At 55.1% G+C, this 12,428-nt stretch overlaps 1 protein-coding gene across 1 annotated transcript in view; it reads right to left on the bottom strand.

The window, feature by feature from the left end:
• Nucleotides 1-1,207: 1,207 nt before the first annotated feature.
• The window catches only part of BCOR (BCL6 corepressor), a 40,841-nt gene continuing 29,620 nt past the window's right edge, over nucleotides 1,208-12,428 (bottom strand). The window contains 9 exon segments of the mRNA XM_006090557.3: nucleotides 1,208-2,367; nucleotides 3,914-4,070; nucleotides 4,222-4,299; nucleotides 4,679-4,824; nucleotides 5,906-6,072; nucleotides 10,216-10,470; nucleotides 10,758-11,080; nucleotides 11,592-11,936; nucleotides 12,178-12,428. The exon segment at nucleotides 12,178-12,428 is cut by the window's right edge and continues 5 nt beyond it. Coding sequence (XP_006090619.1) covers nucleotides 2,076-2,367; nucleotides 3,914-4,070; nucleotides 4,222-4,299; nucleotides 4,679-4,824; nucleotides 5,906-6,072; nucleotides 10,216-10,470; nucleotides 10,758-11,080; nucleotides 11,592-11,936; nucleotides 12,178-12,428 — 2,014 coding nt within the window. The 3' untranslated portion in view covers nucleotides 1,208-2,075.

Here is a 12,428-nt window from a genome sequence, read left to right on the forward strand (position 1 = left end):
GCTGACTGGCAGCCCTACCTGAGTCCCATCAACCTGGAGCACAGTTAGCTCCGCCCAAGTTGTTTGCAGCAGCTTTTCCATATGAATGGCCAGTCCTGGCTCTCAAACAAGCTGCAGCTGGTGACAACGTGCCCTAAACCTATCAATAAAAGGCCCAAGACCCTGCTCTAGCACCAGCCTGCCTTGCTTCACAGCTGGGCCTCCCTCCCGCACAGCAGCTCTCCCACTGTAGTCCCAACTGGTCCTCACAGCCAGTTGGCCTGGAGGTCAACTCCTCCCAGAGATACCAACAGCAATCAAGGCTCAACTATAAAACTGTGCACACAGCCCACACAGGGACGCACCTACAGGGCCCAGCTCAGGTAACTGGGGAGGCTGAGCCACTGGGAAATAATGGAAAACTCCCCCTACCTGCTTAAAGAAATAGACTTACAAGTCCAGGAAGCGCAGAGATCCCCAAACAAGAGGAACCCAAAGAGGACCACACCAAGACACATCATAATTAAAATGCCAAGGGCAAAAGACAAAGAGAGAATCTTAAAAGCAGCAAGAGAAAAGCAGTCAGTTACCTACAAGGGAGTACCCATACTACTGTCAGCTGATTTCTCAACAGAAACTTTGCAGGCCAGAAGGGAGTGGCAAGAAATATTCAAAGTGATGAACAGCAAGAACCTACAACCAAGATTACTCTACCCAGCAAAGCTATCATTTAGAATTGAAGGTCAGATAAAGAGCTTCACAAACAAGAAAAAGCTGAAAGAGTTCATCACCACCAAACCAGTATCACATGAAATGTAAGAAGGGTATTCTTTAAGACAAGGAAGAGTAAGAAGAAGAAGAAAAAGATTTAAAAATGTGAACAAATGGCAATAAATACAGATCTATCAACAGTTGAATCTAAAAATCAAGATAAACAAAGAAGCAACCTAATGAACAAAATAAACTGGTGAATAAACAGAATCTGAGGCATGGAAGCATGGAACAGACTGACGAATCTCAGGGGGAAGGGGGGTGGGGTCGGGAAGAGATTAACCAAAGGTCTTACCTATGGACACTGACAACAGGGTGGTAAAGGCATGGGGTGGGGTGGAACCGGGTGGAGGGAGGCAATGGGGGGAAGAAGGGGGAACATCTGTAATACTCTCAACAATAAAGATTTTTTTTTAATCTGACACTTTAGGAATACATAGGACACAACATACTTCAATGTTCTCCTTTCTTCAACAGGTTTATTGCCTTTTAAGAAAATTTTTGTAAAATATAAATACAAAGGCAGAGAATTTACTTACAAAGTTAAAACACAGATTTCAAACATAAACACACAATTCAGAAAATTTTAGTTTTATGTACATTTTCAAGCAACCTCAACATATTATGTTAGTTTTCAATATTTTACAGGGTACAGAAAAAAATAGCTCAAAGTCTTCTTTAAATAAGAGCATAAAATGTTTAAACATATAAACAATCCGGTTTGATGCGTGAAAACTAATTTCACAGCTTTTAAATTAGGATATAAAAGTTTCATACAATTAGTTGTTGTGTGTGGATATGGTTTGAATTTATATTACACGCCACTGGATTGCATCCAATAGCATTTACCTGACCCGAGCAGGTACTCTGTAAACAAAACATAAAGTTACAACATCACCGAATTCACCCCCAAACCAACCACACAGTTGCGACCACACTACATGGTTGCGGCCTCGGCCATCCATCGGAGCTTTTGTGTGAAATTAAGTCAAAGTGTTGCGCTCCCTTTCCTCATTTTTTTTCTCCTTAAAAAAGAAAAGCAAAGAAACAAATCTTCCAAGAAAAAAAAAACACAAACATATCCCAAAGCGTGTGTGCATGGACAAGTAAAGGAACGTTATAACAACTTCATAAAAACTGACTTAAAAGTTTAAAAAGAAAACAAAAACACGTTGCTAAGTCCTTCCGACTGGGGCCGTTTCTCTTATATAAAGAAGAGATATTTCCATATGTAATAGTGTCCTTTCTTTACAGAAATAGCCGTATTATGACACATATGCACAAGGATTAACACTATGACACACTGTACAGGCGGCCGGGCCGGCTCACCAGTAGTCGTCCGAGCCCGTGTCGCTGGGGTGCAGCCACTCCACGGTGGAGCCCAGCAGGCTCTGCAGCTCGCCCGTGAACTCGACCAGATCCAGGAGCTCCTTGCTTTCGGGGTTAAAGGCCTCCAGGTCTTTGGAGCAAGAGAACAGGAGACTGGCTGAAACCTGCCGGTAGAACTCGGCCTCGGCGATGGTGACGATCTCCACGTTGGGGAAGTTGCAGCGGAAGATCCGGGAGGACATCTTCAACTTCTTCAGCACGTCCGACAGCAGCAGCCAGTTGCGAGGCCTGCGAGGGCAAGGAAAGCCGTTCGAGCGCCTGGCAACGTGCGAAGCGTTACCTGCCACCCCGGGAGCGCGGTCCCAGGTGGGACAGGGCCACTCCCTCTGCCTGGACACCACTCCCCCCAGCACTTCCCGCCCAGAACAGGGAATCTAGTTCTTGCCACTCTCTTCTGGCTGCATCTCCATTTATCAAGAGGCCACTTAGGGCCCGGCCGGCGTGGCTCAGTGGTTGAGTGTGGACTTAAGAACCAGGAGGTCACGGTTCGATTCCCGGTCAGGGCACAGGTCCGGGTGGCGGGCTCGACCCCCAGTGAGAGGCGTGCAGGAGGCAGCCGATCCAGGATTCTCTCTCATCACGGATGTTTCTCTCTCTCTCTCTCCCTCTCCCTTCCTCTCTGACATCAATACAAATACATTAGGAACAAACAAATAAAAGAGGCCCCTTCGGGAGGACCAAGCAACTCAGCCAGAAGCTGAGCAGCAGTTGTGAAGGAGCCGCATCACAAACTGCTGCGTCACAGGCGCTGATGGAAACTGACTCAGGTCCTCGCTCTCCAAGGGAGGAGGCCAGGCACAGCTGCCTCTTTGATTTCTCCTCCCTCCATCCTCACAGATAGAGCATCATGAACACAGGCGGGCTCTCCTTCCTTTCCCACGCCCGCACCCCCGGCCCGCAGCGCGCCTGCGAAGGTGTGCTACATTCCTCACGCACGTCCTCGCCACCCTCTACGGTTCCTATTGCTAATACCACGTCACTGTGTTTACCACCTCGGGGCCCGAGGAGGGTGTTACTCATTCAGCACCATGTGGACACACAGCAGAGAACACAGTCTCCTCACAGGTCCGCCACAGGCCTCGGGCACAGGGGCAGTGCCTGGCCACGGGAGCGACGGGATCTAACCAAATCTGATGACACACAAGAGCCCGGGCGCCTCACAGTGCTTTTCCTCACCGGGTACAAGAAGGGCATGCCCCCGATGACATAGGTCAGGGGACCGCAGGGCCCTGGAAGGCTGCTTGGGGGCCTGTTGGAGGGACTTAGGATCCCTTTCCAAAGAGTTTAGTGACTGAAGGCTCCAATAGTGTAAACTTCCAGTCACTGACTTCCAGGTCCTTTGAGCTCTGGGGGTGTATTCTTTTTTAAAAAAAATATATTTTTATTGATGTCAGGGAGGAAGGGAGAGGGAGAGAAACATCAATGATGAGAATCATGGACCGGCTGCCTCCTGCACGCCCCACACTGGGGATAGAGCCTGCAACCCAGGCCTGTGCCCTGACCGGGAATTGAACCGTGACCTCCTGGTTCACAGGTCAATGCTCAACCGCTGAGCCACACCAGCCAGGCTCTGGGGGTGTGTTCTGATGAGGGCAGTCACCAACCATGCTGTGGCCCCACCCCCACCCCTCTTCAGGGAAAGATCTGCATTTTGAGTTTGAGGGACACTTTGGAATTCCCTCCCCCACCCATCCTGCTCTGTTTCGGGGGATTTCTAACTCCGCCCCCCAAAAGCAGCTGAGCCAGTTCCCGAGCACACGACAGCCATGCTCACCCCTGAGCAACGGACACTTGGACGTTGTAACACGGCAGGAGGGGGCTTTCTGAAAACTCAAATTCGAACACATCACTGTAGGCCTCGTCATCCTCCTGCAGGTCCTCTGGCCCCGGGGGGTTCGCTAACACGTCATATCCGCTTTCATCATCCGGCTCTAGAGGAGGGCGAGCGAGAGAGCGAGGCATCAATCACAGCCAGACTGTGTCTGTGTCAGAGAAGGACTCAACGACTCTTTCCCAACGAGCCCCGCTTGTGGCACCCACACCCTCACCCCCGACAGAACCAGAAAGAGTGATGCCGCTCACCGCACACGGAGCTGCCGTAAAACTCCCAGAAGCTGCTGGAGTCCTCGTCGCTGCGGCCCTGCAGGTCTTTCAAATAGTCTGGGGAGAAAGAGGGTAAAGCTGCTGGTGAGAACCGGGTGCGGGAGGCCGGGGGGCATCTCACCCCCAGGCCACCCAGGGTGCATCCTGTCCCACACCGTTCCCCGCCCGCCCCTCCCCACCAGGGACGGGCCCCCCTCGCCCAGCAAACCAAAGCTAGACGGGCAAGCTAAGGATGTTTTCCGCCCTCACAGGCAAAAATAAAGCTGGCACCTCCTCTTTGCATTCCGTATCTGCTCTTTCCGAAACTAACTCAACACTGCGTGACCCAGTAAGTAAACGAGGTAAACGCGGCTGGACCCACTGAGCGAGTGGCCAGGAGCTCGGGGAATCCCCACCCCGGGGTTTGAATGAGGCCATGGCGTGAACTCTGTCGTACCTGTGAGAAACCGTTCCATGAGTTCGCTGTGCGTCATCTTCATGATGGTTCTACCTGAGTACGTGGCCAGAGTGGGGTCAGCACCATAGGAGAGGAGCAGGCGGACGATCGCCAGGTGGTCGTTCTCGACCGCATCATGGAGGGGCCTGGGGGACACGGACAGAGGTCAGCTCCCGCGCGCAACGCTGGCCTCTAACAACACTGACACTCGAGAGGGAAACTGAGGCAGTGACTGGCCCAAGGTCAAGCAACGTGTCTACTATTCCAGGCCTAATTCTCAAGGGCAAATGTACCTTAATCCAGGGCCTAAGGAGGGACACAAGCCAAAATGAAAACGTTTTCAATGAACTTAAGTAGTTGAGATAATTTACAGGAGAAAAAGCCCACCATTGTGGAAGCCAATACAAGCAAGCCTTATGCCGTTATAAGAAAAGCCCAGCCTGGCTGGCGTGGCTCAGTGGGTGACCATCGACCTATGAATCAAAAGGTCATGGTTTGATTCCCGGTCAGGGCACAGGCCTGCGTTGTGAGCTCAGACCCCAGTGTGGGGGCGTGCAGGAGGCAGCCGATCCATGATCCTCTCTCATCATTGATGTTTCTCTCTCTCTCTCTCTCTCTCCCTCTCCCTTCCTATCTGAACTCAATAAAATAAACAAAAACAAATAAAAAAAAAGGCCTCGTCTGTTTTTTAAAAGGTGCAGGGCCCTCTCACCAGTATCCATGGATGGGAAATGCTATTTGGAAACCATAAACACATTTCCCTTTTGCTGCTGTTATGACTGTCAGGGAAGGCCTCGTGCCCCGCTTCCCAGCAGCACCCCATGAACCAAGGTCAAGGACAGGGTGTGCGGGCTATAGATGTGTGTGGCCCGGGCAGATCCTACACCAAGCCAGCGGCAGTGGCCCTGTTTGGATTCTGGGACTGTCGGCTCCAGGATATTTTAAATGCCGTAATTCAATAGATGCTGATGGAAAGTATGGGGTCTTAAAGGGCAACGTCTCCAATTACTCAGGCAGGCTCGACAGTTTCAGACTTTTGTCCATGGGAACATTGCAAACTTTGAAAGTCCTCCCTAAATTTGCCAGAAAGGTCTGGTCGATTCCACCATCCATGTGCTTCCATGTCACTCTCCATCTTTCCTTCTGGGGTTGCCCGTGTACCCTGAAAGGCACTGCCTGTGCCCTGCAGCCCGCAGGGCCAGGCTGCCACCAAGACCCACAACTGACCTGGTTCCGTCCTGGGCACTGCAGTTGACATCAGCACCGTATTCAAGAAGGTGTCGCACAATGTTCAGCCACCCCCTGGCACAGGCTTCATGCAGGGCACAGTATCCGGCATTGTCGCGGTGGTTCACGTCACAAATCTTATTCTCCAAGCAGTACAAGACCACCTCCTGCGGGGAGCGAAGGGGGACCGCCATCAGGCCTCCTCACCCAGTGCCCGCTTCCCGAGGCACCCATCCTTGGGTCCGAGAGCACGTGTGAAGGGCTCAGTGATGGAGAGGGTGTCCTCTGGGCTCTGCAGGCGGGTGACTGTACGTGAAACCAGCAGCCTGGCCCTGGGCAAATTACCCTTGAACTTCTCCCCGGGTCCATTTCCTCCTGAGACAGGAGCGTCATGGAAGCTGTAAAGGCGGCGGGAGGATGCCATCAGCTAGCTGAGGCCTCAGGCCAGGGCTTGGCTTGGCCGGGACAGGTGTCCAGCTCTAATCTCTTAGATGACACACGGACAAGTACAGCCTGCGGCGCACACGCTCCCATTCATATGTTGAGTAGAGTAAGAGCGAAGCTCTGTCTGTGCATCACCAAGAAATGACACAAAATGCCTCGCATACACCCCTTGCCCCATTTTGCCTCACCCTCCACCCACTGGGGCTGAATGAATAGCATGTTCATGTTTACTCAGTGAACGACAGGGACTGAGATACCATACATTGGCCCTTTCTCAGAAGGGGTTCTGTCAGCAGTTCGCACCAGAATCGCTGGATGATTTTTACTCTTTGGCGCGTTCACAGTCCTATGAGGCGCTCCTAGCAGGCGGAGCAGTCATTTGGTCCCTGTTTTATTATTACTGCCCTGACGAAGGAAGTTTTCAAACACAGAAGACGGCACTGGCCAGCAGAAGACACGCTTTACTCCTTTCCTACCAGCCACGCCCAGCAGATGGCCCGACACATGCTCCAGTGGGTCGGGGGGAGCCGCGTGGGTCACGGCAGGCCTCTCCATGACAACTCTTCTAGGCCCTTTGCGGGACATGTCAATCAAAGGTGACCCACCACTTGGGAGCTAACCAGAATGTTCCACATGAGAAGTGAAGGCTGCGTGCTGGTGAACGCGGCCAGCGGTGCCCTGTGGCTTCAGGTCAGTGCGGCAGCTCCCTTCCAAAAACAAGAGGAGAAAGGACAAGCCATGCCCACAAATGCGCTCTCCCTTCAGATCCTAACCTGCCAGCAAGCCCACAATCCTCTGGGCTCCCAGGCCACCTGCCCCGAGCCCCGGTATCCAGGATACCGCATGAAGCTACTGCTCTTTTAGCAGGTCCTCCCCAGCCAGGCTGGAGCGGACGGCTGCAAGCTAATGAGCTGTGTGCCCCGCCGGGGAGAGGCCCCGTCACGTGGTCTGGGATCAGGTCTGAGCGCCACTGACTGCTGTGCACAGATCAATTTCCCCGGGGCCCGGTGGCCTGTCTGGTGGCCTGTCACCCGGGCTTTATTTGCTCTGACAATTATGGCCCTCACCTGGAAACCCTCGTCGCTGCCAGGGCTGAGCGGAGGGCACCCAGAAATGAAAGGGCAGCAGAGCCGACGGGCAAGTCAACTCCTTCCCGGGAGGGTGGCAGGAGGCAGGAGCAACCCACAGCCAGGCCAGCCGTTTCGCCACGGGCTGTCCTAGCGCAGCCACGTTGCTGTCGCTATGTACACAGCACTGCTCGTTTCAATGAGCGTGCCTTCTGTCGCCCCATGCCATGCCACAGTAACCCATGACGTGCCAGGAAGGGAAGATGACACTGTTCTCATTCAACACTTGGGGCAACCAAAGTCCAGAGAAGTTAAACCCCAAGTTCAATGAACATGAAGTCCTGGAGCTAGAACTCGGGGCTTTTGGTATCTGGGCAGCTGGCAAGGTTCAAAAGGCCCCAGTGAGAGGGACGCAACCCAGCTGTGACGGGCACCCGCAGGCCCTCTGTCAGGGTGAAGTGGGCTGACTACCTTCTGGCCGGGATGGCCTCTAAATGGACAGGCAACGCCTGTCCACCCAATACATTTCTTGGTTTATTTTCTGCCCTAGAAATGGGAGCGCTTGCCGGGCAGCCCACCCGTTCCCAAACAAAATCACACTGTTTTCGTTGGACAGTTCTCTGTTAAGCGGCTATAAGCCGAATGCCATTAACCACAAAATGTAACCATAAAGGCCATAAACCCGACATTGTTAATTAATTAAATGCCTCATTAACTTTTTAAAAAACATGATTTATTCAATTCATAGAAAATTTAACCATCTCCACTAAACGCGCAAGCATGTGGTTGCACATTGGCCTTTTAGCCTACGAACCAGAAGCCTTAACTGGGAGGGAAGGTTTGGGCGTCTCTGGCCAAGCGAGTCGTCTGTTTAACGCAGAGGGTGTTTCCAAACCTCAGGAGGCAGCTTAGCAGGACATAAAGCTCAGACGGCCTTTGACTGCACCTGGCTCTTCAGCACCAAGTCACGACGGGAAAGACTAACTCCAGGAAAGCCCGCCCCGCCCCGTGCGTCCAAACTACACCTCCAGCGGGTTAAGCAAATTGTCCTTCAACTTTCAAAGGTTCCAATTGCCACATCTCCTGACCAGCTGCCGTCCTGACGGAAATTCTGCCTAAAGAAATCCTCGAAAGTTGAGTTCGAAGTTGAAATGGTTCCCCCACCAGTGAAATGTTCAACACCAGAACGGGTGACCTGCGCAATTTACATATGGAAGCAGCTGTCCGGACACAAACATTCCCAAGGTCTCAGGAGCCATCGAAGGCCTGGGAGCCTAAAAAGTATGGTCAAGGGCGCCTCGGCCCAAGCCTCTGACCCACCGGCTCTACAAAACCCAAACGGAAGCTTCATGGAGGGGCCAACAAGGGCCTCTTGAGGTCTCTGGTCCCAAAGGGAGACTGGTGGGAACAATGCCAAGATCAAAGGCAAGGCCAGGAACCCCGAAATCCACACACATAGAGCAGGCTGTCCTCCTGCCTCCCCTCCACTCCCCCCACCTCCAGTGTGTGCTGGAGACACAAATCTATTTTCTCAACCACAACTAGTCAAGGGTGCACACGTGGCCTGAGGGGTCTAGCCCAGTGCCACGGGCAGTACCCACCCGGTCCTCCCAGTTGCTACGATCAACTCCAGGACGGACATGTTGACAAAAGCAAAGCACATACAACCAACAACCAGATAGCCCCAAACTAAGAAAGCACCGTTTCCAACAGCTTCCCCACAGTCATGCCTCGGGGGCCCGGAGACGTGGGAGCCCCAGCAGGGAGGGCTCCCTGCGCCCTGGGAGCCGGGCTGTGGGAGCCAGAGCTGCAGACAAACCCTGCGGCCCTCAGCCACCAGGGCCTGCCACCGGAGCTTATCCGCACGCACCTCCTCTCTCAGCTTGCTGAGCTGCATTTTATTTTCCCCATTCAACTCCCAGAGGGCTGATGCCAGCATAAAAAAAATGCCTTTGCCCTGTGGGCTATTACATCACAATTTCAACTGACAGGCGTGGTGGGGGAGCCGCTGGGGCAGAGGGAGTCATCTATCTCTCGGAGGTTAGCTGTGCAAAGGGCAATTCCAGTGCGAGCCCAGCCGGCCTGGGAGGGGCGGGGGGAGGGGCGGGAGGCGGGGGAGGGGCTGGGCTCCGGAGCCAGCCTGCAGGATCACTCAGTACCTGTACAAGTTGTCATTTAACCCCTCTGGGGCTGTTCCCTCATCCGGGGAGAGGTGGGAAGGGGGAAATGAATGACTTTGGATCATACGGGCTTAGAGACACAGAAGGTGTCTTTCTTTGGATATTGCGTCAGCGCCTCAGGCCATGCCAGATGGGGATATGGGGTCAGGGAGGGCAGTGATGTGGGGCAAAACCTGAGCTCCCCTCCTCCTCAGCCCTTGGACTCTCTGTCACGCTCAGAAAGAGGGCTCAGGTCTCCCCCACCCCCTACCTGCACAGACATTTCCTGCCCGCAACCCAAAACAGCCAGCAACTTCTCTCCCCCATGCTGATCGGAATCCAAAAGGGCTCATTAAAATTCCCCCAGTCGCCAAGCCCTGGGTTATGTCAGATTTCATATCAGAGATAAGTGAGCGGGATGGAAGGATGCCAAGCCGCCTGCGTGCCTGGACACGGCCTGCACATCACAGGCCTTCCTTTCACACCGCGACTGAACAGGCCACCAGAGAGAGACGGCAGAGGAGCTGGCGACTCTGACAGCCTGTGGGCCACCCCATGGGGCGCCGCTCCCAGCCCCCCCACCCCCGCCAGGGCAGCCGCCTGGGGTTTGTGGGGAACCCGGGGCCCCAAGGACACTGACCTCGTAGCCCAGACGGGCCGCGCGCTGCAAGAGGGTCTCGCCCGCGTTCTTGTTGACAATCAGCCTCCGCGCCTCGGGGGGCATGGGGCGCGACTGCGTGGCCTCGGGTGGGGAGCTGGAGCGAGGCAGCTGGGAGGACTGCGACGCGGGGAGCAGTTGCTGCAAACGGTCAAAGGGCTTCTGGTCCTGCTTGGCCGGGGACAGATCGTAGTCGGAGCTGGACTCGGGCCGCTTTCGGACTCTCCTGACCGTCACCTGTCACAGAGGCGGGCAGCGCACACGCGTGAGGCCGGCAGCCTCCTCAGCCTCTTCCCTGGGCGGTAAACACCCGAGTGGAGGCGGGCAATTTCCCCACTTTTGTTGCGGGGAGGGGTGCTGGGGGCAGGGATTCCATTCTCGCTACTTTGAAACTTCACTACCACCCAGGAGCCATGCCCCCACGATGGGGGAGTGACCCTGGGCACGGAGTCCAGGCAAAGGAAAGCTTGGTGCCCAGAAGCAGGTGTCCCCCAGGCCCAGGGGCCGGCGAGGGGCAGACGTACCTTGCCATCAGCATTGTCCACGTAGTAGTCCCCGGGCAGCGGCAGGCTGCGCCGCGGCTCCTGCGGGATCAGGTGCTTGGTCTTGCACAGCCTCTTCCCGGACGGCTTCTCGCCGCCGTCGGTGTATTTCTGCAGCAGCGCGGCCTGGCAGTCCTCCTCCTCGTCCGTGCACAGCACATCTGTCTTCGGGTTTTCTTTAATTTTCGGATGTTTGGCAGGCGGCCTCGAGGCTGGCGTGCAGCTTGGCTGAGTCTGCTTTTTGCCGCTCGCATTGGGGGATGAAAGGCCCTTCATGGGCGGAGAGGCGGCGAACACAGGCAAACCTGCACGCGGAGGACGAGAGGGGGGAGAGGCGGGCGTTACGGAGCTGCAGCCGGAGCGGAGAAAAGCCCATTGTCGGCGCCCCTCGCTAGAGCGGCTTCGGGTTATCTTAAAGATACACCAATTACGTTTTCAAAGCGTTAATATTTTAATTAGCCCACATCCAGACGTCAAATAGGTTAACCCACAAAGCACTGTGGTGAGTTTCTCCAGGGGCGCTCTGGCTCCCACCCCACGGGGCCTGGAAGCCTACAACCTCCCCGAGCAGGGCCAGTCTGGGTGCTGAGGACCCAGCGGCCAGACAGGCCCGAGGCTGAGTGAGTGCGCCGGGGTCACCCAGACTCCCGGGCGAGGAGCAACCCAGGAGGTCCCGCTGCCGCCTCTCAGCTGTGCTCCTCACTGTACATTCCAGAAGGAAGCACGGGGGCTGCTAGGACATCATGGAGTTCTCACCTATGTCGCTCGGGTCCCCCTCGAGGGCCCTTTCCCACCCCCAGGGTGGCCTCCGCTTACCTTGCTCATTGTCACTGCACTTGAGGGCCTCTTCCGCCCAGCTTCTGTTGCCTTTGGTCTCTGCCCTTTTCCTGCCAGGCTTCTCTTCGGAGAGGCTATTGCCCTGGGCTGTGGCCTCAGGCTGACTGGCCTGGGTCACTTCCTTCCTGCCCTGCCGGCCAGGTTTGCTCTCTGCTGCCGACACCTGCTGCTCCCACTGTTCTCTAAGGTGCAGCAAGTGGCGTTGCTTTTTAGGATGCAGCCCTGTTAATTCAATGCACACCTTCAGGTTGGTCAGCTCATTATAATGTGGGTCTTCTAAGTGGTTAGAGGAACTGTTTGTCATTTCCCTCTCAGGCCAGTCATCTAATGGAGAAATAACTACAAATTAATCAAAAAGCCTCCCGGGAGGGGGAACCAACTGTCTTACCCATCACTAACGGGGGAGGGGGAGGGGAAGGGGGGGCACTAGCTCTGCCTCTGGCTTTGGGGGAGGGAGGTGTGAGCGGGTTCCCCAGGGCTCTAGGGCAGCGCCAGAAGCATCCACTGCACCACCCAGTGCCGCCCCGGGGCCGCTAAGCAGGCAGCCGCCGCTGACCGCGCTCACCTTTGGAGACGCGTCTGCGTTTGGCTTTGAGCAGTGGGTCCTCTGACAGCTCCTCTCCGGGGGCCTCCGCGTGGGTGCTGTCACCCGAGGCTCTGCGCTTTCTGTCCAGCCGCAGGGCAGGGCTGCCCGGCACATCCGCCGCGGCCTGCTCGCTGGGCGGCTCGCTCACGGGCTGCCTGTCCACAAAGTACTTCTCCAGGGACAGGTCCTTGTTCTCCGGGGGCTCGAAGGGGTCGTGTTTGTTTCCAACA

This window comes from Myotis lucifugus, unplaced genomic scaffold (assembly GCF_000147115.1).
Source record: "Myotis lucifugus unplaced genomic scaffold, Myoluc2.0 scaffold_76, whole genome shotgun sequence".
Lineage (NCBI taxonomy): Eukaryota > Metazoa > Chordata > Mammalia > Chiroptera > Vespertilionidae > Myotis > Myotis lucifugus.